General features: G+C 43.9%; 1 protein-coding gene across 1 annotated transcript in view; it reads left to right on the forward strand.

Moving 5' to 3' along the window:
* Window positions 1-27,449, forward strand: part of NEB (nebulin) — a 104,837-nt gene that overhangs the window by 19,626 nt on the left and 57,762 nt on the right. Inside the window, 51 exon segments of the mRNA XM_039554683.1 lie at window positions 322-528; window positions 1,202-1,306; window positions 1,448-1,555; window positions 1,708-2,019; window positions 2,399-2,605; window positions 2,886-2,990; window positions 3,596-3,703; window positions 3,911-4,222; window positions 4,342-4,548; window positions 5,003-5,107; window positions 5,923-6,030; window positions 6,994-7,305; window positions 7,504-7,707; window positions 8,169-8,273; window positions 8,617-8,724; window positions 9,085-9,396; window positions 9,724-9,927; window positions 10,270-10,374; window positions 10,468-10,575; window positions 11,508-11,819; window positions 12,147-12,350; window positions 12,701-12,805; window positions 12,899-13,006; window positions 13,173-13,484; window positions 14,142-14,345; window positions 14,688-14,792; window positions 14,886-14,993; window positions 15,160-15,471; window positions 15,979-16,182; window positions 16,526-16,630; window positions 16,724-16,852; window positions 16,999-17,232; window positions 17,234-17,288; window positions 17,291-17,310; window positions 17,969-18,172; window positions 18,515-18,619; window positions 18,713-18,820; window positions 18,988-19,299; window positions 19,813-20,016; window positions 20,359-20,463; window positions 20,557-20,664; window positions 20,831-21,142; window positions 21,444-21,647; window positions 21,912-22,016; window positions 22,704-22,811; window positions 23,351-23,662; window positions 24,087-24,290; window positions 24,858-24,962; window positions 25,461-25,568; window positions 26,242-26,553; window positions 26,889-27,092. Of these exon segments, the coding sequence (XP_039410617.1) occupies window positions 322-528; window positions 1,202-1,306; window positions 1,448-1,555; window positions 1,708-2,019; window positions 2,399-2,605; window positions 2,886-2,990; window positions 3,596-3,703; window positions 3,911-4,222; window positions 4,342-4,548; window positions 5,003-5,107; window positions 5,923-6,030; window positions 6,994-7,305; window positions 7,504-7,707; window positions 8,169-8,273; window positions 8,617-8,724; window positions 9,085-9,396; window positions 9,724-9,927; window positions 10,270-10,374; window positions 10,468-10,575; window positions 11,508-11,819; window positions 12,147-12,350; window positions 12,701-12,805; window positions 12,899-13,006; window positions 13,173-13,484; window positions 14,142-14,345; window positions 14,688-14,792; window positions 14,886-14,993; window positions 15,160-15,471; window positions 15,979-16,182; window positions 16,526-16,630; window positions 16,724-16,852; window positions 16,999-17,232; window positions 17,234-17,288; window positions 17,291-17,310; window positions 17,969-18,172; window positions 18,515-18,619; window positions 18,713-18,820; window positions 18,988-19,299; window positions 19,813-20,016; window positions 20,359-20,463; window positions 20,557-20,664; window positions 20,831-21,142; window positions 21,444-21,647; window positions 21,912-22,016; window positions 22,704-22,811; window positions 23,351-23,662; window positions 24,087-24,290; window positions 24,858-24,962; window positions 25,461-25,568; window positions 26,242-26,553; window positions 26,889-27,092 (8,979 nt within the window).

A 27,449-nucleotide genomic window follows, 5' to 3' on the forward strand; every position in this document is an offset into this window, starting at 1 on the left:
AGGAAACTTGTCTAGCAAGGAACAACTTTTTTTATATCTCTTCATATTTTGGCTTATTCCCAGGAAATGAGCATGCTTTACTAATTGATGTATTTTTGTAGTCAGTTTTTAATTACCGTGATTTTATTTCTCCTGTCAGAAATTGTAGGTTATGTACTAGGTCTAAATACTGACTCTATCATAGTTAAATTTTAACTAAATCTAAATTTCCCCTCTAAAATGAACCATGAGGAGAAGTTTTAAGGCTTTACCTGTTTTATGTATATAAATTTATGTCTTTTTTCTTGCCTCACTGTGTTTTTCTTGTTTATTGTTGAAAAGAATCTGTACAAATCTGACTTCAATAACTGGCTGAGAGGAGTTGGCTGGGTACCAATTCAGTCACTGGATGTAGAAAAGGCCAAGAAAGCCACAGAAATTCTCAGTGAGAAGAAATATCGCCAACATCCCGACCAGCTGAAGTTCTCCATCCCCATGGATGCCATGGAACAAGTCCTGGCCAAGCAAAATGCCAAGACCATGAACAAGGTGGGAATTGTTGGATTGACCCAGAGTTTGGGTCTTTGTCTTGCAAAACTGTGGGGCAAGGTGCATTCCCACTGAAATTATTAAAATTTCCAGTGGGTGTAGTGGTTCCTTGGTTAAGACTGGACACTGAGAGATCATGGAAGCCTCAGACTGCTCATAATTAAGGGAGTTTCATTTTCTGTTTCTGAAGATTGAAGATTTCTTCTCCACATTTGTAGTGCTTTAGTAACCTTTTTTCTGTAGGAAGTACTCACAATCAATGAACTGCAAAAAACCTGGAATTCTGTCAGTTTTGTACAAGTTTCCTTAAAACTGGAGTTCTTCACACTTGTCCCCAGTTATCCAGGACACCCCTGATCCTTATTCCATGTTTTCCATGGAAAGAGTGTGAAAATAAAAATACGCTTCCCATTAAAGCTGGGAAGAACACAGACTGAAAACTTCCAGCCTCAATATTTCTTAATTATCAAAACATACTTTGCAAATTTCTCAAAATACTAAATAAAGGAGGGAGCTAAGGTTGCTCCTCAGCAGCTCTATTTGTGAAGGTTATTTCTGGTGCTGATAATATTTCTATGAAATATTGCTTATTGCAAATGAGCAGAACAGAAGCAAACTCTTATTTTATGAGTTCAATACCTTTTCAATGCTAAAAATTTCTTCATAATTGCAGAGGCTGTACACAGATAAATGGAACAAAGAGAAGACCAGCATTCATGTTATGCCAGACACCCCAGAAATTCTGCAGTGCAAAGTGAACCAGATGACAATGAGTGATGTGAGTTACTGTGCTCGTGGTGGGCGTTCAGTGCCTCCTGCACAGAGCAAAAGTCGCTGTCATTTTAATGCCTTGTTTGAAAACATTTAACTTCAGAGTTCTGCCTTCATGACACCTGTTCTCTTTCACATCTGAACTTAGAAACTTTACAAAGCTGAATGGGAGGAGGACAAGAAGAAGGGTTATGACTTGCAGCCAGATGCAATTCCAATAAAAGCAGCCAAAAGTTCCAGAGACATCGCGAGTGATGTGAGTTTGGTTGGGTGATACCATTCCGGGACTTTATTTAAATTGAATGACTAAACCTGAGATCTTGTGATCTGTTTTTCCAGTGATAAAACAGAGCTTAATATTGCATGTTTAAATTGAGGTTTTTGCTGTTTTCTCTTTCCTGCTCTCAGTATAAATACAAACTGGCCTACGAGAAGAGCAAAGGGAAGCACATTGGCTTCCGCAGCCTGGAGGACGACCCCAAGCTGGTGCACTTCATGCAGGTGGCCAAGATGCAATCTGACAGAGAGTACAAAAAAGGTTATGAGGCGGCCAAGACTAATTTCCACACTCCAGTTGACATGGTCAGTGTGGTGGCAGCCAAGAAAGCTCAGGAAGTGGCTACAAATGCAAACTACAAGAACTTGATCCATACCTACAACGTCCTGCCTGATGCTATGAGCATTGAATTGGCCAAAAACATGATGCAGTTACAAAGTGATGTAAGTAAGAGGTTCTTCATCCTTTGCACTGTGAATACAAAGCTGCTTGGTTTATGAAAAAACACTGTAAGATAAATAGTGTTATTTTCTGAATGAAATTAGGTCACGTATATACTAAAATGTAGTAAATTAAACAAGTTTTTCAACAATTACAGCCATTTTGTTTTTCCTCTGAAATACTAAAGAATTTGAGCTTAGAAATAAGTCATTTTATGGATATTTACTCCTTACGTGTCCCATCAGGCTCTTCAGGAGCAATAGTCATGTGCAGACCAAGACAGGAAAAGCTTCATTTCCCTTAATACATTTTATCTTGTACTTCCAAATTTATCAACTATTTTATGTTTCATATTGATTTTTATCTACTTTCTGCCTCCAGAATCAATACAAAGCAGAGTATGATGAAACTATGAAAGGTGTTGGGTGGCTCCCACTGGGCTCCCTGGAAGCTGAGAAGAACAAAAAAGCCATGGAAATTGTTAGTGAGAAGAAATATCGCCAGCATCCAGACAAGTTGAAGTACTCTGTTCCTATGGATTCCATGAACATGGTCTTAGCTTTAAATAATGCCAAAATCATGGATGAGGTAAGAAAGTACTCATCAAAATTCATTTAAGCTTGCAGAAGTAGGAAACAATGTACATCATATTGAATAGTCAATCCTATTGTATGCAGAGCTTTAGAAAGCGTGATTTTCTTTCGTAGCTAATGTGCTTTAAGTGCTAAAATAAAAAGCTAAGTGTGCCTCCCATGGTAGTAACACATCATTGTCAAGGCAGTTTGGATTTCAAGTAGGAAATAGTCTTTTAAATTGTTTTATTTAATAATAAGAGATGTTGAGATCTCTATTGTTTAAATTCTTCCAGCACAAATACAAACAAGCCTGGGAAGAAGACAAAAAGAAGGTTCACATCACTCCAGATATTCCACAGATTGCTTTAGCAAAAGCAAATGCACTCAATTTAAGTGACGTGAGTATTGTTTGTAAGGCCATGACCTTGCTCTTGTTTTTTGATTAGGAATAAGTGAGATGAGAGCATGCAGAAGTCTCACCTTGCAAGCCTGCAGTAATTTCACAAAACCTATTAATTTTCCTTTTCCCTGCTTCCTTCCCCAAAATTAAATACCCAAAATTTCCAAGACAAAGCCATGTTATAGTCAGGTTGTGAAATGTTCATGGAGGTCATTAAAATACAACAGCTGCTAACAAAATAGTAGACTTTGAGTACTATTCATGTTCTTTTACTGTATTTGTTATTTTATTATTGATTATTTTATTTCCCCACGCACAAAGTTTTGTACAGGATTCAAAATGTTTGTAGGTAGCACCTGTTCTTTTGGGAAAAAGATGACATTATAGACAGGTTTTGGTAGCCAGTTGTTAAATCTGCATATGCTAAATAAAGGACTGCTTGTAATTGTGCACATCTTCAACATGGACAGAAATAGATATTTTTATCTCTTTTTATTTTTTAAGCTGGCATCCTTATAGATGTAACTTTTCACCATTATTTGTGCGTGTGGAAAATATGCAAATTTTTGCTTTATTTAAAGATGTTGTTTTTCCTTTTTACAGAAAATGTACAGATCTTCATTTGAAGAAACCAGGAAGAAAGGATATGATCTCAGGGCAGATGCTATTCCTGTCAAAGCTGCCAAAGCTTCCAGGGATATTGCCAGTGATGTAAGTTCTTGGGAGAAAAAAGGGGCAGGGACACCTTCCACTATCCCAGGTTGCTCCAGCCTGGCCTTGGACACTTCCAGGGATCCAGAGGCAGCCACAGCTTCTCTGGCCAACCTGTGCCAGGGCCTCCCCACCCTCACAGCCAGGAATTTTTTCCTTATTTTCAAATCTAAATTGATTAAACTCTCTCTTTCTGTTCTCTTCCAGTATAAATACAAATTAGGGTACGAACAAGACAAGGGGAAACTCGTCGGCTTCCGCAGCCTCCAGGATGATCCCAAACTTGTCCATTGCATGCAAGTGGCCAAGATGCAGTCAGACAGGGAGTACAAGAAGGCCTATGAGCAGAGCAAGACTAATTACCAGACACCTTCTGATGCCCTCAGCGTGGTGGCAGCCAAGGAGGCCCAGGACCGTGTGACCAACGCCAACTACAAACGCCTGATCCACCAGTACGTGCTCCTGCCAGATGCAATGAGTTTGGAGCTGTACAGAAACATGAATCAGATCCAAAGTGATGTAAGTTTTCTTTTTGTGACTTTTGTTTTTGCATCATGGCTGCATTTTGGAAAGAACAGGATTATTTTGTTTGAGATGTTTGTACATTGTGAACTTTGCTTTTGTGTCCTGTTTGGCAGAATGAGTACAAGCAGGATTACAAGGAGTGGTTCAGAGGGATTGGTTGGAATCCCATTGGTTCTCTGGATGTGGAGAAGTCAAAGAAAGCCACAGAGATTGCGAGTGATCGGAAGTACCGCCAGCACCCCAGCATATTGCCCTTCACCAAACAGAATGATGCCATGGACCTGGTCCTTGCAAAGCAGAACGCAAATATCATGAACAAAGTGAGTATTTAGGGGAAAAGCCAGGCAGGCATTCACATATAATCCTTTCCAATAACCAGTTTGGAAATCTCTGTCACACCTTTATGTAGCAGCATTTCCATGTGAAAAACAACTGTCACAGGCTCCTCTTTTTTTCATTTTTTTCCTCAGTGAAACAGTTACCGATAAACAGCATTGGTTAAAGAAATATTTTCTCATTTTTCTCCAACATATGTTCTTCCCATTCTTATATAGAAATGACTGGTCCTGAAAATCTTGATAGCTGGGTTTCATTAGAAGCAAGACCAGACAACAATTCAGCTGATTCTGGATTAGGTCATTACATAGTAAAATAAATCAGAGTCAGCACCTTCACCTTTTTACCCATCCATATCCAAATGGAAAGGTGAAAACCCTGAAAGAATCATCTTTTGTCATTTCTATTAACACATCTTATGTAACTTTCTGTCCATAGCATGCTTATACTCAAGCCTGGGAGAAGGATAAAACTCAGGTCCATGTGATGCCAGACACACCAGATATTCTACAGGCCAAACAGAACAAGACAAACTACAGTCAGGTAGAGTATTTTGATAATCCTACCAGTATTTTAAATTAATATCTACTGGGGATTTAGAACACAGGCAAGAATTTCATGTGGGTAGTATTTTCAGAGTAAAATAAGTACCAGCTTCAGGCTAGCAAACTAACAGACTGAATTGCATTATAAGGTATGGGAAATATAAGTCCTGCTTTTGAAATCTGGAAGTGCATAGTCTGTACTCTATGCTTAGCATAGAAATCAGTCATGTTAAAAATTCCTTACTATAAAATTACAAGTTAAGTGTGTATATTTTTAACTTAGCCTATGGGAAAAAGTAGACGCAGTGATTCCAGCTTTTCTCGCAGCTTTCAGATAGGAGAAAGTGACCATTGTGCCAGTAAAAAATACTCAGGTTTTGCTTTGCATAATTGCTTAGAGGCAGATCTTTGACTTAAGAATGCCTGTACTGAAAATCAACTGTGCACAAACTGACTTGACTGTTAAATGGCTTCATGAAAGCCTTATTAATTAAAATTTTGTTAAGCCAATCAAAAAGTGTTCAGTTATCTCAGATGGATATATTTCAGCTTCTCCAGATATGTTTCAAATCCTCAAGATAGGCTATAGTAGGAAGCTGCTAAAAAAAACTATTTAGTCCCTCTCCTAAGCCTTGGAAGACCAGCATTTCTTGTTTATCACTTTCCCATTTCTCAGTTCCCATTCTTGTAGCCCTTGTCTCATAACTGAAGCCTGTGAGATGACCAGAATTTGGTGATAGGGATCATTAGTGTATCTAAACAGCAGGTGAGGTACATATTACTGGTTTTAATTAATACTGTTTTCAATTTTAGAAACTCTACAAGCTTGGCTGGGAGGAAATGATAAAGAAAGGCTATGACCTCACACCTGAAGCCATGTCAGTGAAAGCTGCCAAAGCTTCAAGGGACATTGCCAGTGATGTAAGCAGCATTTTAACTCAATGTGACAAGCATTGATCTGGTTGTTACAACCTACAGATTCACACTAAATTGAAATACACCTCTCTGCTAAGGTGTGGCTTGGAGTCAAAACCAGCATTGCTGACAAATCTCCTTCCTGAGCTGTTTTTGTCAAATTTAACAAGGGTTTCTTTGGCATCTTAACAAGTCTGAAGTTTGGTCCATCCATAACATGGCTGGTCACACAAAGGGAGGAGTTTTCTGCTCATTTGGATGCTTCATTTTCAGAGCAGCACCAAATTTGGTCCAATTAGCTGAGCCCAGTGCCTATGCAGAGAAATCCTCATCACAGCCCTGAAAGAGATGTGGTGACACATGCACTGCTGTTACCGTAACTTGGTACAAATACAACTCCTGCATTTGTGCAAGAGATTTTATTAATCATTAAGAAATGTTTTCTGTGCTTAAGTATCTTCGTATTTCATCGTTATTCATTGTTGATGATGTTATTCATCAAAATATTTCAGTGTGTCAGTGTCAGGGAGTTCTGAGCAGTGTGAGTGTTTGAATCAGATGGCACAGGAGACCCTTCCTATTGCCATGCTCTCTTCCTTCCCAAGGATTCTTTCTTTTTCAGGGAGAGCATTCACTGACACCGAGTGATGCATGCTATTTAATCAAGGGGCTGCTAAAACTTTTCATGAGATGCCATAACAAGTTGCTTATTTATAGAATCATAGAATCACAAAAGGATTTGGGTTGGAAGGGACGTTAAGGATTGTTCAGTTCCACCCTTGCTGTGGGCAGGACCACCCTCCACTATCCCGGGTTGCTCCAAGCCCTGTCCAACCTGGCCTGGGACACTTCCAGGGATAATTTCATAAGGAACATTAAGATGAGAAATCATATTGATATTTTGCTTGTGTATTTTACCCTTGTATGTTTGTTACTGTGATTTGAGTTGTGCCATCTTTGCCATTCCAGTTCAAGTACAAAGAAGGATACCGCAAGCAGCAGGGACATCACATCGGGTTCCGCAGCTTGCAGGATGATCCCAAGATGTTGTGGTCCATGCAAGTAGCTAAAATGCAGAGTGAGAGGGAGTACAAGAAGGACTTTGAAAAGTGGAAGACCAAGTTCAATATGCCTGTGGATATGTTGGGCTTCCTTCTGGCTAAGAAGTGTCAGGAGCTGGTCAGTGATGTGGACTACAAACGGATACTGCACCACTGGACTTGTCTGCCAGACCAGGTCGATGTCACGGAGGCAAAGAGGGTCAACGAACTGCAGAGTGATGTAAGCTCCCTCTGGGTTTAATTCACTTATTTTCATGTGAAATAATTACTGCTTATTGGAAAGTATCTTTGATAACTCACTTTTGATACCAATATAGATCAGATTGGAGCTAAACTGCCAGTTAGACTTTTCATAGGGTTTAATCAATGAACAGTGAAATAATCTACTATGGTTTTGATTGATTTTCATCCTTAACAGAACCTGTATAAGTCAGATCTGCAGTGGCTCAGAGGCATTGGATGGAGTCCTTTGGGATCTCTGGAGTCTGAAAAGAACAAGAAAGCTTCTGAAATACTGAGTGAGAAGAAGTACAGGCAGCACCCAGACACTATTAAGTTCACAAGTATCCCAGATGCCATGGATATCGTTTTGGCAAAATCTAATGCCAAAAATAGGAGTGATGTAAGTTGCCTCTAGAGACAGAATGTGGGATTAAATATGTGAATACATTAATACACATTTTTAAAAGGATCTCTCTATCAGAACATGTGCTTAAAATATACAAATAGCAGGTGTTTATAGTCAGGGCCTCACTGCTCTTTGTGCCTTGTTCAGAAGATGAAGAACTTGAGTGCTGCTAACTTATTCAGTAATAGCTACAAATCAGACCTTTAATAGGTAGTATGTAAATATATTGCCTTAATGCTGTTTCCCTGGCATTACATGGATGTAAAGAAAGAAGAAAGGCTGTATTTCAGTAAGAAGTCATTGTATTTTTTTATTTCAGTCTCTTTTGTTGTTAACATTCCTCTTGCTTGCTTAGTGCATCTTTGCTTTGCTAATGCAGAGAAAAGGTGAACTGAAATTATTGCTGTGCAGGTGAATCTCCGGTCAGACCAGGTCTTTATTTGTGTCTCCTTTAGATACTCTACCGGCAAGCTTGGAACAAGGACAAGACTCAGGTTCACATCATGCCTGATACTCCTGAAATTTTGCTGGCTAAATCAAACTTGATTAACACAAGTGATGTAAGTTTGCATTTGAAACTGGGTATAGAGAATCACGGGATTGTATTACTCGCCTCTGTAGAAGGCTCTGGGAATCACTCAGTTTACTATATTTGCTAAAAGAAAATTTTGATCTTCAATGAAATAATCAGAAAATATTCAGACTGTAGTTTTTAAATATTTTACATCCAAGGTTACAAAATACATGTCATTAATAGCAGGGTATGGAGTTGAATTTGATTAATTAAATTGTGTTTGGAAACTCATTCTTTCTTTTCAATAGTCGGAGGTGGAGAGTTGTAACATTGAAAAACTCTCTAGAGAGTTTTATTTACATTAATTCTTTTGAATGCTTCTCCAACAGAAACGTTACAAGGTAGGATATGAAGAGCTGAAGAAGAAAGGTTATGACCTTCCTCCTGATGCCATCCCCCTCCAGGCAGCCAAGGCATCCCGAGACATAGCCAGTGAGGTGGGTCTTGCAGAGGGAAAATGAGAGTGGGGTGCAGAGGAGGCACATAATCTTGGATAGAAATATATTGAACAGGAGTAGATATGTAAAATTTTATCATTGTTACATTGCTGCCCACCTCAAAGGTTGTATAGTTCTTAATGGTGTAAAGTTAATTAAATAAATACAATAATTTAAAGATGATAATATATAAGAAATACCGTAATATTTCCTGGACATTAAATGAAATGATAAAAATATTGTGAAAACAAACAAACAAAATATGTTAGATGCAAGATGATTAACCAATATATTAACAAGAGGGAAACTGAAATGGCAGCTTGGAAATAGGTAGTAATTGTTTCTTCTGTGTTCAATTAGTATAAATACAAAACTGCGTACAGAAAGCAGCTGGGCCACCACATTGGGGCCCGCAACATCGAGGATGACCCCAAGATGATGTGGTCGATGCACGTGGCCAAGATCCAGAGTGACAGAGAGTACAAGAAAGCCTTTGAGAAGTCCAAGACGCACTTCAGCAGCCCTGTGGACATGCTGGGAGTGGTGTTGGCCAAGAAATGCCAGGAGCTGGTCAGTGATGTCGATTACCGGCACCCTCTGCACCGCTGGACCTGCCTGCCGGACCAGAATGATGTTGTCCATGCCAAGACAGTGTACGACCTGCAGAGTGATGTGAGTTGTTCTTTACTGGCTTTGTGACAACCTTGTGTTGTCTGTCCTGTGTTCTGTTCTAGTTTTGAAGGAGGGGTCTGTGTGGCAGGGGAAGGGCAAGGGAGACAAGTTTTTTTTATGGTGAACCAGCAGCTGGGAAAGGCAAGGCCTGGGTGCAGTGGAGAATGATATGAAGAGCCTTAGGGGATGGGTATAACCGTTGGCTGGGTGGCTGGTGGGTTGACCCAGAAGAACGTGCTCCATTCTGAATAGGTCCCCTTGATAGGAGTTGGAATTGCTTGGAATGAGGAGGTTACTGAGCTGTTTCTGTCTTTCCTGTCCTTCCAGAACGTGTACAAGTCCGACCTGCAGTGGCTGAGGGGCATTGGCTGGTCCCCACTTGGATCACTGGACGTTGAGAAGAACAAGAGGGCAAGCGAGATCCTGAGTGACAAGAAGTATCGTCAGCACCCAGACACCATCAAATTCACGAGCCTTCCTGACTCAATGCCCATGGAGCTGGCAAAGCACAACTCCAAAATCATGGACCAAGTGAGATTTCCTCATGTTTGCACCCTGAAGGAAACAGATGCCTTCTTTCTCAAGATGTTGGTCCTTCCATGGCCTGAGTTGTGCAAGGGGAATGTTGACTCCTCTTGCCTCAGGGATTTGTGTTCCTTGTTTGAGACAAGATTCAGTTTTGTGTGGTTGGAGCAGTAATGGGGTACAGGGTGGAAAAGGGTGAAGCATTAGAAAGTTCTGGGAAAGGGCGGGAGTTCCTTAGTCAGTGCAAAAGTAGAGGCCCCTTGCTTTGGTTCATGGAGCTGACCTTCTTGTTGAGTTTGTTCCTGAGCCTGTGTGATCTGATCTCCCTCTGTCCTCCTCATTTTCCAGCGCTCCTACATCTCAGCCTGGGAGAAGGACAAAACCAGTGTTCACATCATGCCGGACACCCCTGGGATCCTGCTGGCGCAGCAGAACCAAGTGAACTTGAGCGAGGTGGGTGGGTGCTGTGGGTGCAGTGTCCGTCCCTGGGCGCTGCCGTGTCCCGGGAAGCAGCGTTGTCTGAGGGCACGGTGGTGTCTGTTTCAGAAACTGTACAAGCAGGCGATGGAGGAGGAGAAGAAGAAGGGCTATGACATGCGGGCAGATGCCATTCCCATCAAGTCTGCCAAAGCTTCCCGGGACATCGCCAGTGATGTGAGTGCACAGCAGCCCTTGTGGCCCATGCTGTCACATGGGTGCCACATGCTGGCAGTTGAACTCAGGGTTTGCAACTGTGCCAAATGGAGGCAACAAATCCATTACCTGTCACTGCCGTTTAGTTGCCCATCAAAATTTTTGTTCTACACTGTCCACCTGTAGCTGTCCCTACAAGTTATAGGTGTGCACTGTTGCAAGGGAATTCCTGGGTGATGTGGAAGTGTAGCTATGTGAGCAGGACGATGGCCATAATCCAAAGCATGGTCCCTCCTGGGCTTGTGGCAGTGTCTCCTCATGCAACAGCCTGGGGCTCTGAGGTGTTGGGCTGCCCTCAGCACTGCCAGTCTGCATGGCCCTGGATCTGCAGCTACACAGCTGAGCTGGGCATGAGGAAGGAAAACCCAAACTAAGTTTTCATGTAAAAATTAAAGCTATATAAAAGGACATTATTTTTTTTTAGTCTTAGGTATTAATACAAAATTGCATTCCTGTATGTGTTAGCTGTCTTTATTTAATTCTCCCAGTCAGTCTCTATGTTGTTATATTTTATTGCCTCAGTAGTTTGAGTAGGAGTTGATTTGGCCATCTCTCTTGAAGTTCAGTAAATGATTCTTTATGTAGGGAGTATTTATTGAACTTCAGGTCTTTGGTGTAGCTTCCATGATTTGGAGACTTTCTTCCTCTCAGTTATTGAACAGTTGCTCTTAATATATAGGCCAGGGAGAGTCTTGGAAGATGTGAGTTTTGTCAGAAGGATGTTATGTGGATTCTTTTGTAGCTGTGGACTGCAAGTCATCAGCTGAACACTTTCTCACTGTAAACTCTCCGTGGTTTCAGCTGAAAAATTGGCTGGAGGTGGTGCCACAGGGGTTGGTAGGATTGTAAAAAAAACTAAAATAAAACTCAGTAGATACTTCTTTTTCCTACAGTACAAGTACAAGGAAGGGTATCGCAAACAGCTGGGCCACCACATTGGGGCCCGCAACATCGAGGACGACCCCAAGATGATGTGGTCGATGCACGTGGCCAAGATCCAGAGTGACAGAGAGTACAAGAAAGCCTTTGAGAAGTCCAAGACGCACTTCAGCAGCCCTGTGGACATGCTGGGAGTGGTGTTGGCCAAGAAATGCCAGGAGCTGGTCAGTGATGTCGATTACCGGCACCCTCTGCACCACTGGACCTGCCTGCCAGACCAGAACGATGTTGTCCATGCCAAGACAGTGTACGACCTGCAGAGTGATGTGAGTTGATCTGTACTGGCTTTGTGATAACCTTGTGTTGTCTGTCCTGTGTTCTGTTCTAGTTTTGAAGGAGGGGTCTGTGTGGCAGGGGAAGGGCAAGGGAGACAAGTTTTTTTTATGGTGAACCAGCAGCTGGGAAAGGCAAGGCCTGGGTGCAGTGGAGAATGATATGAAGAGCCTTAGGGGATGGGTATAACCGTTGGCTGGGTGGCTGGTGGGTTGACCCAGAAGAACGTGCTCCATTCTGAATAGGTCCCCTTGATAGGAGTTGGAGTTGCTTGGAATGAGGAGGTTACTGAGCTGTTTCTGTCTTTCCTGTCCTTCCAGAACGTGTACAAGTCCGACCTGCAGTGGCTGAGGGGCATTGGCTGGTCCCCACTTGGATCATTGGACGTTGAGAAGAACAAGAGGGCAAGCGAGATCCTGAGTGACAAGAAGTATCGTCAGCACCCAGACACCATCAAATTCACGAGCCTTCCTGACTCGATGCCCATGGAGCTGGCAAAGCACAACTCCAAAATCATGGACCAAGTGAGATTTCCTCATGTTTGCACCCTGAAGGAAATGAGCACCTTTTCCAGGATGTTGTTCTATGTCCTTCCACGGCCTGAGTTGTGCAAGGGGAATGTTGACTCCTCTTGCCTCAGGGATTTGTGTTCCTTGTTTGAGACAAGATTCAGTTTTGTGTGGTTGGAGCAGTAATGGGGTACAGGGTGGAAAAGAAAAGAGTGAAGCATTGGAAACCTTGCGGAAAGGAAAGGTGTTCCTTAGTCAGTGCAAAAATAGAGGCCCCTTGCTTTGGTTCATGGAGCTGACCTTCTTGTTGAGTTTGTTCCTGAGCCTGTGTGATCTGATCTCCCTCTGTCCTCCTCATTTTCCAGCGCTCCTACATCTCAGCCTGGGAGAAGGACAAAACCAGTGTTCACATCATGCCGGACACCCCTGGGATCCTGCTGGCGCAGCAGAACCAAGTGAACTTGAGCGAGGTGGGTGGGTGCTGTGGGTGCAGTGTCCGTCCCTGGGCGCTGCCGTGTCCCGGGAAGCAGCGTTGTCTGAGGGCACGGTGGTGTCTGTTTCAGAAACTGTACAAGCAGGCGATGGAGGAGGAGAAGAAGAAGGGCTACGACATGCGGGCAGATGCCATTCCCATCAAGTCTGCCAAAGCTTCCCGGGACATCGCCAGTGATGTGAGTGCACAGCAGCCCTTGTGGCCCACGCTGGGGCTGAGTCTTTTCTCACTCTAAAGTCTCTGTGGTTCCAGCTGCTATGTTTTCTGGAGGCGGTGCCGCAGGGGTTGCTGGGGCCTTATAAAAATTCAAGCATAACATTCACTGAACATTTTTTTGTCCATAGTACAAGTACAAGGAAGGGTATCGCCAACAGCTGGGCCACCACATTGGGGCCCGCAACATCGAGGACGACCCCAAGATGATGTGGTCGATGCACGTGGCCAAGATCCAGAGTGACAGAGAGTACAAGAAAGCCTTTGAGAAGACCAAGACACGCTTCAGCAGCCCTGTGGACATGCTGGGATTGGTGTTGGCCAAGAAATGCCAGGAGCTGGTCAGTGATGTCGATTACCGGCACCCTCTGCACCGCTGGACCTGCCTGCCGGACCAGAATGATGTTGTCCATGCCAAGACAGTGTACGACCTGCAGAGTGATGTGAGTTGTTCTGTACTGGCTGCATTACCACCACTGGTCTCTCTTGTGTTCTGTTCCACTGCTGGACAAGGTCCATGTGGGGATAATAATTCTTGGCTGATTCTGAGGGACTGAGGTTGTGTTGTGGCGCTTCTTTTCGTGGACAGTCAGGGATGACATTTGTGTGGGCTCATACTTTATGGGCATGGAAGAGTCCTGTCTTGCCACTAACACTTTGCTGGGAGAGTTGTGGACAGGGTCTACAGTACAAGGGAAGAGCAAAAGAGTCGAATATTTGCTTTTGGAGGACCAATACTGGCAATGTCAAGCCTTGGGTGCAGTGGTACATGGTACAAAGGGTGTTCTGAATTGTGCTATAAGGTTTCTCCCATGCCTCTGCCAGCTAGAGGTTGCCAAATGGGGCAGGTCTTTGCTGGAGATACTAAGAAGATGGAGGGTGAGGCTTTGTGAACTGCATGATAGCTCCTTGTGCTGTTGAAGTAGTGGGGACACAGGCTGTGGAGAGTTGAACATAACGGGAGTCTCTTATCTGACACAGGCTGGTTGGTTAACTCAGAGGAACATGTTCTGTTCAGCAAAGTTTCCCGTGGAAGGGAGGTGAGGTTGCTTGGAGTGAGGAAGCTGCTAAGCTGATCGTGTCCTTTCCTGTCCTTCCAGAACGTGTACAAGTCTGACCTGCAGTGGCTGAGGGGCATTGGCTGGTCCCCACTTGGATCACTGGACGTTGAGAAGAACAAGAGGGCAAGCGAGATCCTGAGTGACAAGAAGTATCGTCAGCACCCAGACACCATCAAATTCACGAGCCTTCCTGACTCAATGCCCATGGAGCTGGCAAAGCACAACTCCAAAATCATGGACCAAGTGAGATTTCCTCATGTTTGCACCCTGAAGGAAACAGATGCCTTCTTTCTCAAGATGTTGGTCCTTCCATGGCCTGAGTTGTGCAAGGGGAATGTTGACTCCTCTTGCCTCAGGGATTTGTGTTCCTTGTTTGAGACAAGATTCAGTTTTGTGTGGTTGGAGCAGTAATGGGGTACAGGGTGGAAAAGGGTGAAGCATTAGAAAGTTCTGGGAAAGGGCGGGAGTTCCTTAGTCAGTGCAAAAATAGAGGCCCCTTGCTTTGGTTCATGGAGCTGACCTTCTTGTTGAGTTTGTTCCTGAGCCTGTGTGATCTGATCTCCCTCTGTCCTCCTCGTTTTCCAGCGCTCCTACATCTCAGCCTGGGAGAAGGACAAAACCAGTGTTCACATCATGCCGGACACCCCTGGGATCCTGCTGGCGCAGCAGAACCAAGTGAACTTGAGCGAGGTGGGTGGGTGCTGTGGGTGCAGTGTCCGTCCCTGGGCGCTGCCGTGTCCCGGGAAGCAGCGTTGTCTGAGGGCACGGTGGTGTCTGTTTCAGAAACTGTACAAGCAGGCGATGGAGGAGGAGAAGAAGAAGGGCTACGACATGCGGGCAGATGCCATTCCCATCAAGTCTGCCAAAGCTTCCCGGGACATCGCCAGTGATGTGAGTGCACAGCAGCCCTTGTGGCCCACGCTGGGGCTGAGACTTTTCTCACTCTAAAGTCTCTGTGGTTCCAGCTGCTATGTTTTCTGGAGGTGGTACTACAGGGACTCTTGGGGACACAAAAAACCCCTAAACTGACACTCACTGAACATTTTTTTGTCCATAGTACAAGTACAAGGAAGGGTATCGCCAACAGCTGGGCCACCACATTGGGGCCCGCAACATCGAGGACGACCCCAAGATGATGTGGTCGATGCACGTGGCCAAGATCCAGAGTGACAGAGAGTACAAGAAAGACTTTGAGAAGTCCAAGACACGCTTCAGCAGCCCTGTGGACATGCTGGGATTGGTGCTGGCCAAGAAATGCCAGGAGCTGGTCAGTGATGTCGATTACCGGCACCCTCTGCACCACTGGACCTGCCTGCCGGACCAGAACGATGTTGTCCATGCCAAGACAGTGTACGACCTGCAGAGTGATGTGAGTTGTTCTTTACTGGCTTTGTGACAACCTTGTGTTGTCTGTTCTACCGTTGGGGAAGGGGTCTGTGTGGCAAGGGAAGGGCAAGGGAATTCAAATCCTTTTTTTTCTGGAGAATCAAGAGTTGGCAAAGGCAAAAAATCATGCAGCTGACAATGGTATGAAGAGCCTCAGGAGATTGGATAAAAGGCTCACCCCATGTCTCTGCCAGTTGCAGATTGCCAAATGGGTCAAGTCTTTGCTGGGAATAATGGGAAGAAAGAGTGAGGACGGTTTGTGGATTACTTGACAGTCGCTTGTGGTGTTCCAAGAGTGGGGAGCCAGGTTGTGGGGTGCTGAGCTTACTTGGAGTCGCTTTTGTGGCACAGGCTGACCCAGGGGTTGGGTCACCCTGTTGGTTGACCCAGGAGAACATGCTGGAGTAAGCAGAGCATTTGTTGGTAGGAGATGGGATTGCTTGGAGTGAGGAAGTTGCTGAGTTGCTTTATATCCTTACCTATCTTGCAGAACGTGTACAAGTCCGACCTGCAGTGGCTGAGGGGCATTGGCTGGTCCCCACTTGGATCACTGGACGTTGAGAAGAACAAGAGGGCAAGCGAGATCCTGAGTGACAAGAAGTATCGTCAGCACCCAGACACCATCAAATTCACGAGCCTTCCTGACTCAATGCCCATGGAGCTGGCAAAGCACAACTCCAAAATCATGGACCAAGTGAGATTTCCTCATGTTTGCACCCTGAAGGAAACAGATGCCTTCTTTCTCAAGATGTTGGTCCTTCCATGGCCTGAGTTGTGCAAGGGGAATGTTGACTCCTCTTGCCTCAGGGATTTGTGTTCCTTGTTTGAGACAAGATTCAATTTTGTGTGGTTGGAGCAGTAATGGAGCACAGGGTGGAAAAGGGTGAAGCATTAGAAAGTTCTGGGAAAGGGCGGGAGTTCCTTAGTCAGTGCAAAAATAGAGGCCCCTTGCTTTGGTTCATGGAGCTGACCTTCTTGTTGAGTTTGTTCCTGAGCCTGTGTGATCTGATCTCCCTCTGTCCTCCTCAATTTTCCAGCGCTCCTACATCTCAGCCTGGGAGAAGGACAAAACCAGTGTTCACATCATGCCGGACACCCCTGGGATCCTGCTGGCGCAGCAGAACCAAGTGAACTTGAGCGAGGTGGGTGGGTGCTGTGGGTGCAGTGTCCGTCCCTGGGTGCTGCCGTGTCCCGGGAAGCAGCGTTGTCTGAGGGCACGGTGGTGTCTGTTTCAGAAACTGTACAAGCAGGCGATGGAGGAGGAGAAGAAGAAGGGCTACGACATGCGGGCAGATGCCATTCCCATCAAGTCTGCCAAAGCTTCCCGGGACATCGCCAAGTGATGTGAGTGCACAGCAGCCCTTGTGGCCCACGCTGGGGCTGAGTCTTTTCTCACTCTAAAGTCTCTGTGGTTCCAGCTGCTATGTTTTCTGGAGGTGGTACCACAGGGACTCTTGGGGACACAAAAAACCCCTAAACTGACACTCACTGAACATTTTTTTGTCCATAGTACAAGTACAAGGAAGGGTATCGCCAACAGCTGGGCCATCACATTGGGGCCCGCAACATCGAGGACGACCCCAAGATGATGTGGTCGATGCACGTGGCCAAGATCCAGAGTGACAGAGAGTACAAGAAAGCCTTTGAGAAGACCAAGACACGCTTCAGCAGCCCTGTGGACATGCTGGGATTGGTGTTGGCCAAGAAATGCCAGGAGCTGGTCAGTGATGTCGATTACCGGCACCCCTCTGCACCGCTGGACCTGCCTGCCGGACCAGAATGATGTTGTCCATGCCAGACAGTGTACGACCTGCAGAGTGATGTGAGTTGTTCTGTACTGGCTGCATTACCACCACTGGTCTCTCTTGTGTTCTGTTCCACTGCTGGACAAGGTCCATGTGGGGATAATAATTCTTGGCTGATTCTGAGGGACTGAGGTTGTGTTGTGGCGCTTCTTTTCGTGGACAGTCAGGGATGACATTTTGTGTGGGCTCATACTTTATGGGCATGGAAGAGTCCTGTCTTGCCACTAACACTTTGCTGGGAGAGTTGTGGACAGGGTCTACAGTACAAGGGAAGAGCAAAAGAGTCGAATATTTGCTTTTGGAGGACCAATACTGGCAATGTCAAGCCTTGGGTGCAGTGGTACATGGTACAAAGGGTGTTCTGAATTGTGCTATAAGGTTTCTCCCATGCCTCTGCCAGCTAGAGGTTGCCAAATGGGGCAGGTCTTTGCTGGAGATACTAAGAAGATGGAGAGTGAGGCTTTGTGAACTGCATGATAGCTCCTTGTGCTGTTGAAGTAGTGGGGACACAGGCTGTGGAGAGTTGAACATAACGGGAGTCTCTTATCTGACACAGGCTGGTTGGTTAACTCAGAGGAACATGTTCTGTTCAGCAAAGTTTCCCGTGGAAGGGAGGTGAGGTTGCTTGGAGTGAGGAAGCTGCTAAGCTGATCGTGTCCTTTCCTGTCCTTCCAGAACGTGTACAAGTCCGACCTGCAGTGGCTGAGGGGCATTGGCTGGTCCCCACTTGGATCACTGGACGTTGAGAAGAACAAGAGGGCAAGCGAGATCCTGAGTGACAAGAAGTATCGTCAGCACCCAGACACCATCAAATTCACGAGCCTTCCTGACTCAATGCCCATGGAGCTGGCAAAGCACAACTCCAAAATCATGGACCAAGTGAGATTTCCTCATGTTTGCACCCTGAAGGAAACAGATGCCTTCTTTCTCAAGATGTTGGTCCTTCCATGGCCTGAGTTGTGCAAGGGGAATGTTGACTCCTCTTGCCTCAGGGATTTGTGTTCCTTGTTTGAGACAAGATTCAGTTTTGTGTGGTTGGAGCAGTAATGGGGTACAGGGTGGAAAAGGGTGAAGCATTAGAAAGTTCTGGGAAAGGGCGGGAGTTCCTTAGTCAGTGCAAAAATAGAGGCCCCTTGCTTTGGTTCATGGAGCTGACCTTCTTGTTGAGTTTGTTCCTGAGCCTGTGTGATCTGATCTCCCTCTGTCCTCCTCGTTTTCCAGCGCTCCTACATCTCAGCCTGGGAGAAGGACAAAACCAGTGTTCACATCATGCCGGACACCCCTGGGATCCTGCTGGCGCAGCAGAACCAAGTGAACTTGAGCGAGGTGGGTGGGTGCTGTGGGTGCAGTGTCCGTCCCTGGGCGCTGCCGTGTCCCGGGAAGCAGCGTTGTCTGAGGGCACGGTGGTGTCTGTTTCAGAAACTGTACAAGCAGGCGATGGAGGAGGAGAAGAAGAAGGGCTACGACATGCGGGCAGATGCCATTCCCATCAAGTCTGCCAAAGCTTCCCGGGACATCGCCAGTGATGTGAGTGCACAGCAGCCCTTGTGGCCCACGCTGGGGCTTGAGTCTTTTCTCACTCTAAAGTCTCTGTGGTTCCAGCTGCTATGTTTTCTGGAGGCGGTGCCTCAGGGGTTGCTGGGGCCTTATAAAAATTCAAGCATAACATTCACTGAACATTTTTTTGTCCATAGTACAAGTACAAGGAAGGGTATCGCCAACAGCTGGGCCACCACATTGGGGCCCGCAACATCGAGGACGACCCCAAGATGATGTGGTCGATGCACGTGGCCAAGATCCAGAGTGACAGAGAGTACAAGAAAGACTTTGAGAAGTCCAAGACACGCTTCAGCAGCCCTGTGGACATGCTGGGAGTGGTGCTGGCCAAGAAATGCCAGGAGCTGGTCAGTGATGTCGACTACCGGCACTATCTGCACCAATGGACTTGTCTGCCTGACCAGAACGATGTTGTCCATGCCAAGACAGTGTACGACCTGCAGAGTGATGTGAGTTGTTCTTTACTGGCTTTGTGACAACCTTGTGTTGTCTGTTCTACCGTTGGAGAAGGGGTCTGTGTGGCAAGGGAAGGGCAAGGGAATTCAAATTCAAATCCTTTTTTTTCTGGAGAATCAAGAGTTGGCAAAGGCAAAAAATCATGCAGCTGACAATGGTATGAAGAGCCTCAGGAGACTGGATAAAAGGCTCACCCCGTGTCTCTGCCAGTTGCAGATTGCCAAATGGGTCAAGTCTTTGCTGGGAATAATGGGAAGAAAGAGTGAGGACGGTTTGTGGATTACTTGACAGTCGCTTGTGGTGTTCCAAGAGTGGGGAGCCAGGTTGTGGGGTGCTGAGCTTACTTGGAGTCGCTTTTGTGGCACAGGCTGACCCAGGGGTTGGGTCACCCTGTTGGTTGACCCAGGAGAACATGCTGGAGTAAGCAGAGCATTTGTTGGTAGGAGATGGGATTGCTTGGAGTGAGGAAGTTGCTGAGTTGCTTTATATCCTTACCTATCTTGCAGAACGTGTACAAGTCTGACCTGCAGTGGCTGAGGGGCATTGGCTGGTCCCCACTTGGATCACTGGACGTTGAGAAGAACAAGAGGGCAAGCGAGATCCTGAGTGACAAGAAGTATCGTCAGCACCCAGACACCATCAAATTCACGAGCCTTCCTGACTCAATGCCCATGGAGCTGGCAAAGCACAACTCCAAAATCATGGACCAAGTGAGATTTCCTCATGTTTGCACCCTGAAGGAAACAGATGCCTTCTTTCTCAAGATGTTGGTCCTTCCATGGCCTGAGTTGTGCAAGGGGAATGTTGACTCCTCTTGCCTCAGGGATTTGTGTTCCTTGTTTGAGACAAGATTCAGTTTTGTGTGGTTGGAGCAGTAATGGGGTACAGGGTGGAAAAGGGTGAAGCATTAGAAAGTTCTGGGAAAGGGCGGGAGTTCCTTAGTCAGTGCAAAAGTAGAGGCCCCTTGCTTTGGTTCATGGAGCTGACCTTCTTGTTGAGTTTGTTCCTGAGCCTGTGTGATCTGATCTCCCTCTGTCCTCCTCATTTTCCAGCGCTCCTACATCTCAGCCTGGGAGAAGGACAAAACCAGTGTTCACATCATGCCGGACACCCCTGGGATCCTGCTGGCGCAGCAGAACCAAGTGAACTTGAGCGAGGTGGGTGGGTGCTGTGGGTGCAGTGTCCGTCCCTGGGTGCTGCCGTGTCCCGGGACGCAGCGTTGTCTGAGGGCACGGTGGTGTCTGTTTCAGAAACTGTACAAGCAGGCGATGGAGGAGGAGAAGAAGAAGGGCTACGACATGCGGGCAGATGCCATTCCCATCAAGTCTGCCAAAGCTTCCCGGGACATCGCCAGTGATGTGAGTGCACAGCAGCCCTTGTGGTCCACGCTGGGGCTGAGTCTTTTCTCACTCTAAAGTCTCTGTGGTTCCAGCTGCTATGTTTTCTGGAGGTGGTACCACAGGGACTCTTGGGGACACAAAAAACCCCTAAACTGACACTCACTGAACATTTTTTTGTCCATAGTACAAGTACAAGGAAGGGTATCGCCAACAGCTGGGCCACCACATTGGGGCCCGCAACATCGAGGACGACCCCAAGATGATGTGGTCGATGCACGTGGCCAAGATCCAGAGTGACAGAGAGTACAAGAAAGACTTTGAGAAGTCCAAGACACGCTTCAGCAGCCCTGTGGACATGCTGGGATTGGTGCTGGCCAAGAAATGCCAGGAGCTGGTCAGTGATGTCGACTACCGGCACTATCTGCACCAATGGACTTGTCTGCCGGACCAGAACGATGTGATCCACGCCAAGCAAGCCTATGACCTCCAGAGTGATGTTAGTACTTGCTGATAAACCCTGGGTTACTGAAATGTTCGTAATTTCCTTGGAATATGAACTAGACAAGTTGCTCTTGTGTTTTTTCACAATGTATTTTTCTTCCCCTGTTCCAAGCAATGTCATTAGATTTTGTGTAGTGAATGAATCTGTGTGTAAGGACATTACAAAAGTTTATATATGGCCAAACAGCAGTATTATCTCCGTATAATCCTTCCTAATTGGTAATTGTAATACATTTAAATGCTAATTAACATATAAAGGGGAAATTTTTAACTGCTGCCTTTATATTTTGTAACAGAACTGCTACAAGTCTGACCTGGAATGGCTGCGGGGCATTGGTTGGGTCCCGATTGGTTCCTTGGAAGTTGAGAAGGCCAAAAAGGCAGGGGAGATCCTGAGTGATAAAATTTACCGCCAGCATCCGGACACCATCAAGTTCACCAGCATCCCCGATTCCCTCCCAATGGTGTTGGCCAAGCAGAATGCAGACAACATGAATAAGGTGAGGCAGATTTGATCAGGTAACACATTAACAGTTTCTGCTTAAACCCTTGAGACAGGACTAGGACCACAGACCTGTGCTTGTGCTGTGAGATTTCAGCACAGTAAGGCTGTAAATTGTAAGTTCCATTCTTGGTAATCAATGGGAAACTTACTTTTATCAAGAGTTGATTTAATAATGTCTTCCTAAGATAATTACTAAGTTAATTTGTCACAATTATCAATTGTGAAGGTCTCCAAATACTCTGCTGTGTTTCTCCTGCAGCGTCTGTATACTGAGGCCTGGGATAAAGACAAGACACAAATCCACATAATGCCTGACACGCCTGAAATCACACTGGCAAGAGAGAACAAGAAAAACTACAGTCTGGTGAGTGTGGGAGCTCTCCAAATGTCACTGCTCTGGGTCATGGCTGGGTCAGCAATGTTCTGGGAAACCTTCTGTAGATATCACCATCAACTTCCTTAAGTAACTCCCATATTTATCCACAAAATTGTGACTTCAAAAGTATTGTTTGGATATTTGTAGTAGTGTGTACATAGAGCAGTGAGCAATGGTGAGAAGAAATTCCATAAATTCCACACAAGTTGTGTGTTTCCACTGAATTTTTGGGAGTCATTTCTGCCAGTGTGCATAATGTTGGGAAGGCAAAAATTAATACCAAAAAGGCAATTACCAGCACAATTCTGAAATGCTGTGATGCCAGTGTTCAAAGTTATTTTAGGCAAACAAGTTCACAATGGTAAGGCACATTGGTGGCTTTAAAAAGTAGGTTTTCTCCACTTGTATAGAAGAAAAAGTTAGCTCTAAATTGTAGTCAGTGTTACATTATTTAAAGCAGTAAAAGAAAAATTAATTTACAAATGTATTTAGCAAAGGTATTCCTTTGATATGAATTTGTATCTGCTACTGATCTGAGGCTTTGAGTTAAAGGTGGATAAAACTGGGTGTAATAAATCTAAACACAATGTTTAGATCTACTTCCAAGCAATTTGTTTTGCATAGAATATAATATATGAAACTTATATGAGTCCCATTGTTTAATTCTTCATCTAGAAACAATACAGACAGGCCATGGAAGATGCCAAGAAGGAAGGCTATGATTTGAGAGCTGATGCCATCCCCATCCAAGCAGCCAAAGCATCCAGGGAAATTGCCAGTGATGTAAGAATCTACTTTTCTTTCTATGTTGACCTCTCTCCTCTGCAACCTGAAAATTATCAGCTGAATTCTGTAAAAGATGCTGCAGCTAAACTATGACCTTAAGTAATAGATTTTTTGCAAGCAAATTATCATGTATGTTTAAAAAAATAGATGTTGATAATTATAAGAACAATATAATTCTGCTATCATGATAATTGTATAACTCGTAACCCCATATGTGTAAATAAGTATTTACATTATATGTAATAAGGATTAAATGCATTTAGTAAGACCAGGATTATTTCTCACTAATATTAGTGAAGCATATTTCTTCAAAATACAAAATGATAAAAAATTTCTGTTTAGAGTTCTAACTCAAGCAGCAAAAAACTTTAGTGCCAGAATCCGTGTTATTAGCATGAGAATTGATCTGACTATTTAGGTTTTTTTTAAAGGCAGGCTATAAATAAGTTTGGAAAGGTTATTGGCAGAAATATTTAATATTACTAACTGATATTTAGAGGTGATACAGAAATGTAATATCTTGGTTTGTGTTTCAGTACAAGTACAAGGAGGGGTATCGGAAGCAGCTGGGCCACCACATCGGGGCCAGGAACATCGAGGATGACCCCAAGATGATGTGGTCGATGCACGTGGCCAAGATCCAGAGTGACAGAGAATACAAGAAAGCCTTTGAGAAGACCAAGACACGCTTCAGCAGCCCTGTGGACATGCTGGGAATTGTGTTGGCCAAGAGGTGCCAGGAGCTGGTCAGTGACGTTGACTACAGGCACTACCTGCACCAGTGGATCTGTCTGCCCGACCAGAACGACGTGATCCACGCCAAGCGAGCCTACGACCTCCAGAGTGATGTGAGTTCTCTGGCATTTAATTTTTGCTGAGGAATGAGTTTATTTTACATAATTGGATCAGGCCATCATGTTCTGATGTGGTAGAACCAACTTCTTGAGATTTATTATTATGTTTCATGGTTAATTGACATTCATATCTCCTACGTGTTATATTAACTAACTGATATTTAAATGAAATCCTGTAATTCCAGGATTTGGACTATTTATCATTTACAATTCTGTGAAACTTGGATAATGGTTTCACCCTTAATGTAGGTGAAAATGCAGTCAGTTTTTCTACAGTTTTCTCTACAGCTTTGCATTTATTTGAATGAAGAGCTGATAGGAAGGTTATTTTCCTTTGGAAAGTTGCACGGTGTAACATACATTATTATAATTATGACTGTTTTATTAAAATAACTTGTGTAACGTTTTCTTGTAACAGAACTGCTACAAGTCTGACCTTGAATGGCTGCGGGGCATTGGTTGGGTCCCAATTGGTTCCTTGGAAGTTGAGAAAGCCAAGAGAGCAGGGGAGATCCTGAGTGATAAAATTTACCGCCAGCGTCCAGACACCATCAAGTTCACGAGTGTCACGGATTCCCTGGAGATGGTGTTGGCCAAGCAGAACGCAGACACCATGAACAAGGTGAGTCCTGAAGCCACTGGGTGACACATCAGAGGTCTGTACCTCATCCCTGGAGACAGGACTGGGAATCAACTGAGCACAAGCAATGCTGCAGTTCAGACATGATGTATTTTCAATCAGTGTGCTCTTGTTATTTCACTCAAAACTCTTGGGCCAGGTAGTGGAAGACTCAAATTTGTGTGATATTCAGCATTTTACATTTAAATCTTTTCCTTGACTTGTGTGTGCAGTGTGCACTAATGATGCTTTGGATTATTCATTATTCTGAAGCAATGTGGCAGTTTCCTTAATGTTTTTAAACTCCCTCAGATAAATTCTCCTTTTGTTGATGTTATTTCTACCAGGTTAACACATAACTGTCTATCCATCTTATATTTCATAGTATCATAGAACGGTTTGGGTTAGAAGGGACATTAAAGATCATTTTGTTCCAACTCCCTGCCATGGGAAAGGGCAATTTTTACTAGACCAGGTTCCTATCATTTTAATTAATGGGTTTTCCATGGTTATTGAGACATGAACCTGGTTTGGAATGTCCTATAAATCTCTTCCTGTTTTCCTTCATAGCGTTTGTACACTGAAGCGTGGAACAAAGACAAGACCACGATTCATGTCATGCCTGACACCCCAGAAATCCTGCTGGCCAAACAGAACAGATTGAACTACAGTGAGGTGAGTGCAACTGAAGAGTTGAGACAATTAAAGGGTTTCTGATAAGTACACTATATTCACCTTTGATTATTTATTAATATTAAAATATTGTCAGGTTGTTTAGTTTCACAAATTGCCACTTCCAGTGATGAAATCAAAGCTGTTCTTTCATTGGAATTTACCTCTTGGATATCTAATGGGTCTTTTAAAATATATTATCTGACATAAATGAGAAACTATTTCTACAGCAATTTGTGGAAATAGGTAATTTAACTTTTTAAATGTTCGAGTCTTTGCCTTCCCTAAATGATTTCCATTTTCCAAACATCTAAAATAAAATTACAAGGTCTTTGAAATCCGCTTTTTTTTTTTTTTCTTTTCTAGAGAACAGTATTAAATTTGTCTGAAGATTAACAATATTGTTTAGGGACTTCATTTGTTTTACTGCACAATTGTGCTTAACTGAAATGCAATTTGGTATTTTGTTTTTTAAACTAAAATGTGAATTTTTTCTCACAGAAAATGTACAAACTGGCCTTAGAGGAGTCGAAGAAGAAGGGCCATGATTTGCGTTATGATGCCATTCCCATTCAATCTGCCAAAGCCTCCAGAGAGATTGCCAGTGAGGTAAGCAGGCTTTGTTCTCATTTCTGTGAGGATTTGGTAATGGGAAAAGGCTTTGTTTTTATTTCTGTAAGGATTTGGTAATGGGAAAGAATCAGAATGGTTGTTCCATTGTTTGTTAATGTCATATTTCACAAAATAGATAATATTGAAATCTATTTTTATGGTGATTCTAGCTCATGCCTTAGTGCACAAAAGGAATGGATAGCTACTATTTTTGCATGAGTTATGTATCACAGTAACAAATAAATATAATAACATGAAAATTGTTTCTATGGCCCCCATTGCCATCCATGGATGATCAAAAAGATGTAGGAGTCCATGCTAGAGTTTGTCAAGTTAATTTTTGGTTCAAAATAGGAAGTACTTTAAAATATGTCCCCAAAAGAGATATGTAAGTAAATAAATTCTAAAAGTCTATATGCTTGTCTTTTCTGGAGGAAAGAAATTTGTTTCAGTGTCACATTGAAATTCAAAATGTTGGAATACAAAACCAGGAAAAAACTCTGCAGTGACTGAGACAGGTTTTGCTTCTGGCATGAGTCAACATCACTAAGAGACAGAGGATAACAGATTTTTATGCTCCTTGTTTTTCTACCAAGAAATCTATTTAAATGCTTTGTGTTAAAAAAAGATAAAATATATAAATATATATGTGTATTTTTTTTCCCTGCAGTACAAGTACAAGGAGGGGTATCGGAAGCAGCTGGGCCACCACATCGGGGCCAGGAACATCGAGGATGACCCCAAGATGATGTGGTCGATGCACGTGGCCAAGATCCAGAGTGACAGAGAGTACAAGAAAGACTTTGAGAAGTCCAAGACACGCTTCAGCAGCCCTGTGGACATGCTGGGAATTGTGTTGGCCAAGAGGTGCCAGGAGCTGGTCAGTGACGTTGACTACAGGCACTACCTGCACCAGTGGATCTGTCTGCCCGACCAGAACGACGTGATCCACGCCAAGCGAGCCTACGACCTCCAGAGTGATGTGAGCAAATCCTTACATTTGTCATACATAATTAAATACTCTGTGTCTTGTAAATCTAAGTTTTAAAGTATGGATTATACACCTTAGTCACTTGCATCAGACTTGCTGAAATGTTTATTATTCTTTCATCAAATTTATGTTTAATTCTATTTTTTCAGTCCTTAACCTGAGGTATATTTATTAACTATTTTATTTAATCTTCAAAAATAACAACTGTTTTCAGAACCATATCCTCAGAAACATACCCAGTTGTTCATATAGGATGTGCTCATTTATATTAATTTTAATATTTGATCACACTTGCATATATGTAACAAACTTTCAAATTTTTTCAGGCTGTTTACAAATCAGACCTGGAATGGCTGAGAGGCATTGGATGGGTTCCTATTGGTTCCTTGGAAGTTGAGAAAGCCAAGAAAGCTGGAGAAATCCTCAGTGAGAGGAAGTATCGCCAACCTGCCGACAAAATCAAATTTACCAGCGTGACCGATTCCTTGGCCATGGTCTTAGCCAAGCAGAATGCTGAGATCATGAACAAGGTGAGGGTGGTATTGACAGTTAATAGAACTTGTTCATGAGGTGAAAAGTACAAAATACAAAGTAAAGCTAAAGACTTGTGGATTTAAGAGAAAATCAATGTCCAGATTCAGCCATTATACAGGAAAGCTGTTCCTTCACGGCTCAATCTGCCGTGAGCAGTTGGTAAAAATCTCCAGAAAAAACTCCCTTAAATCACAGATTTTCCAAGAATAATACTGCATGATGAACAAGTTATGAGGAAATATTGTAAGTTCTCTGAATGTGAAACTCCTGCAATGTATCTCAGATCTGGAGGGTGAAAGTCACTAAGTACCTCCTCCTTTATAAGTAACATAATCAAACAACTTACACAGAAT

The sequence above is a fragment of the Corvus cornix genome, chromosome 7 (genome assembly GCF_000738735.6).
Source record: "Corvus cornix cornix isolate S_Up_H32 chromosome 7, ASM73873v5, whole genome shotgun sequence".
In the NCBI taxonomy this organism is placed as follows: domain Eukaryota; kingdom Metazoa; phylum Chordata; class Aves; order Passeriformes; family Corvidae; genus Corvus; species Corvus cornix.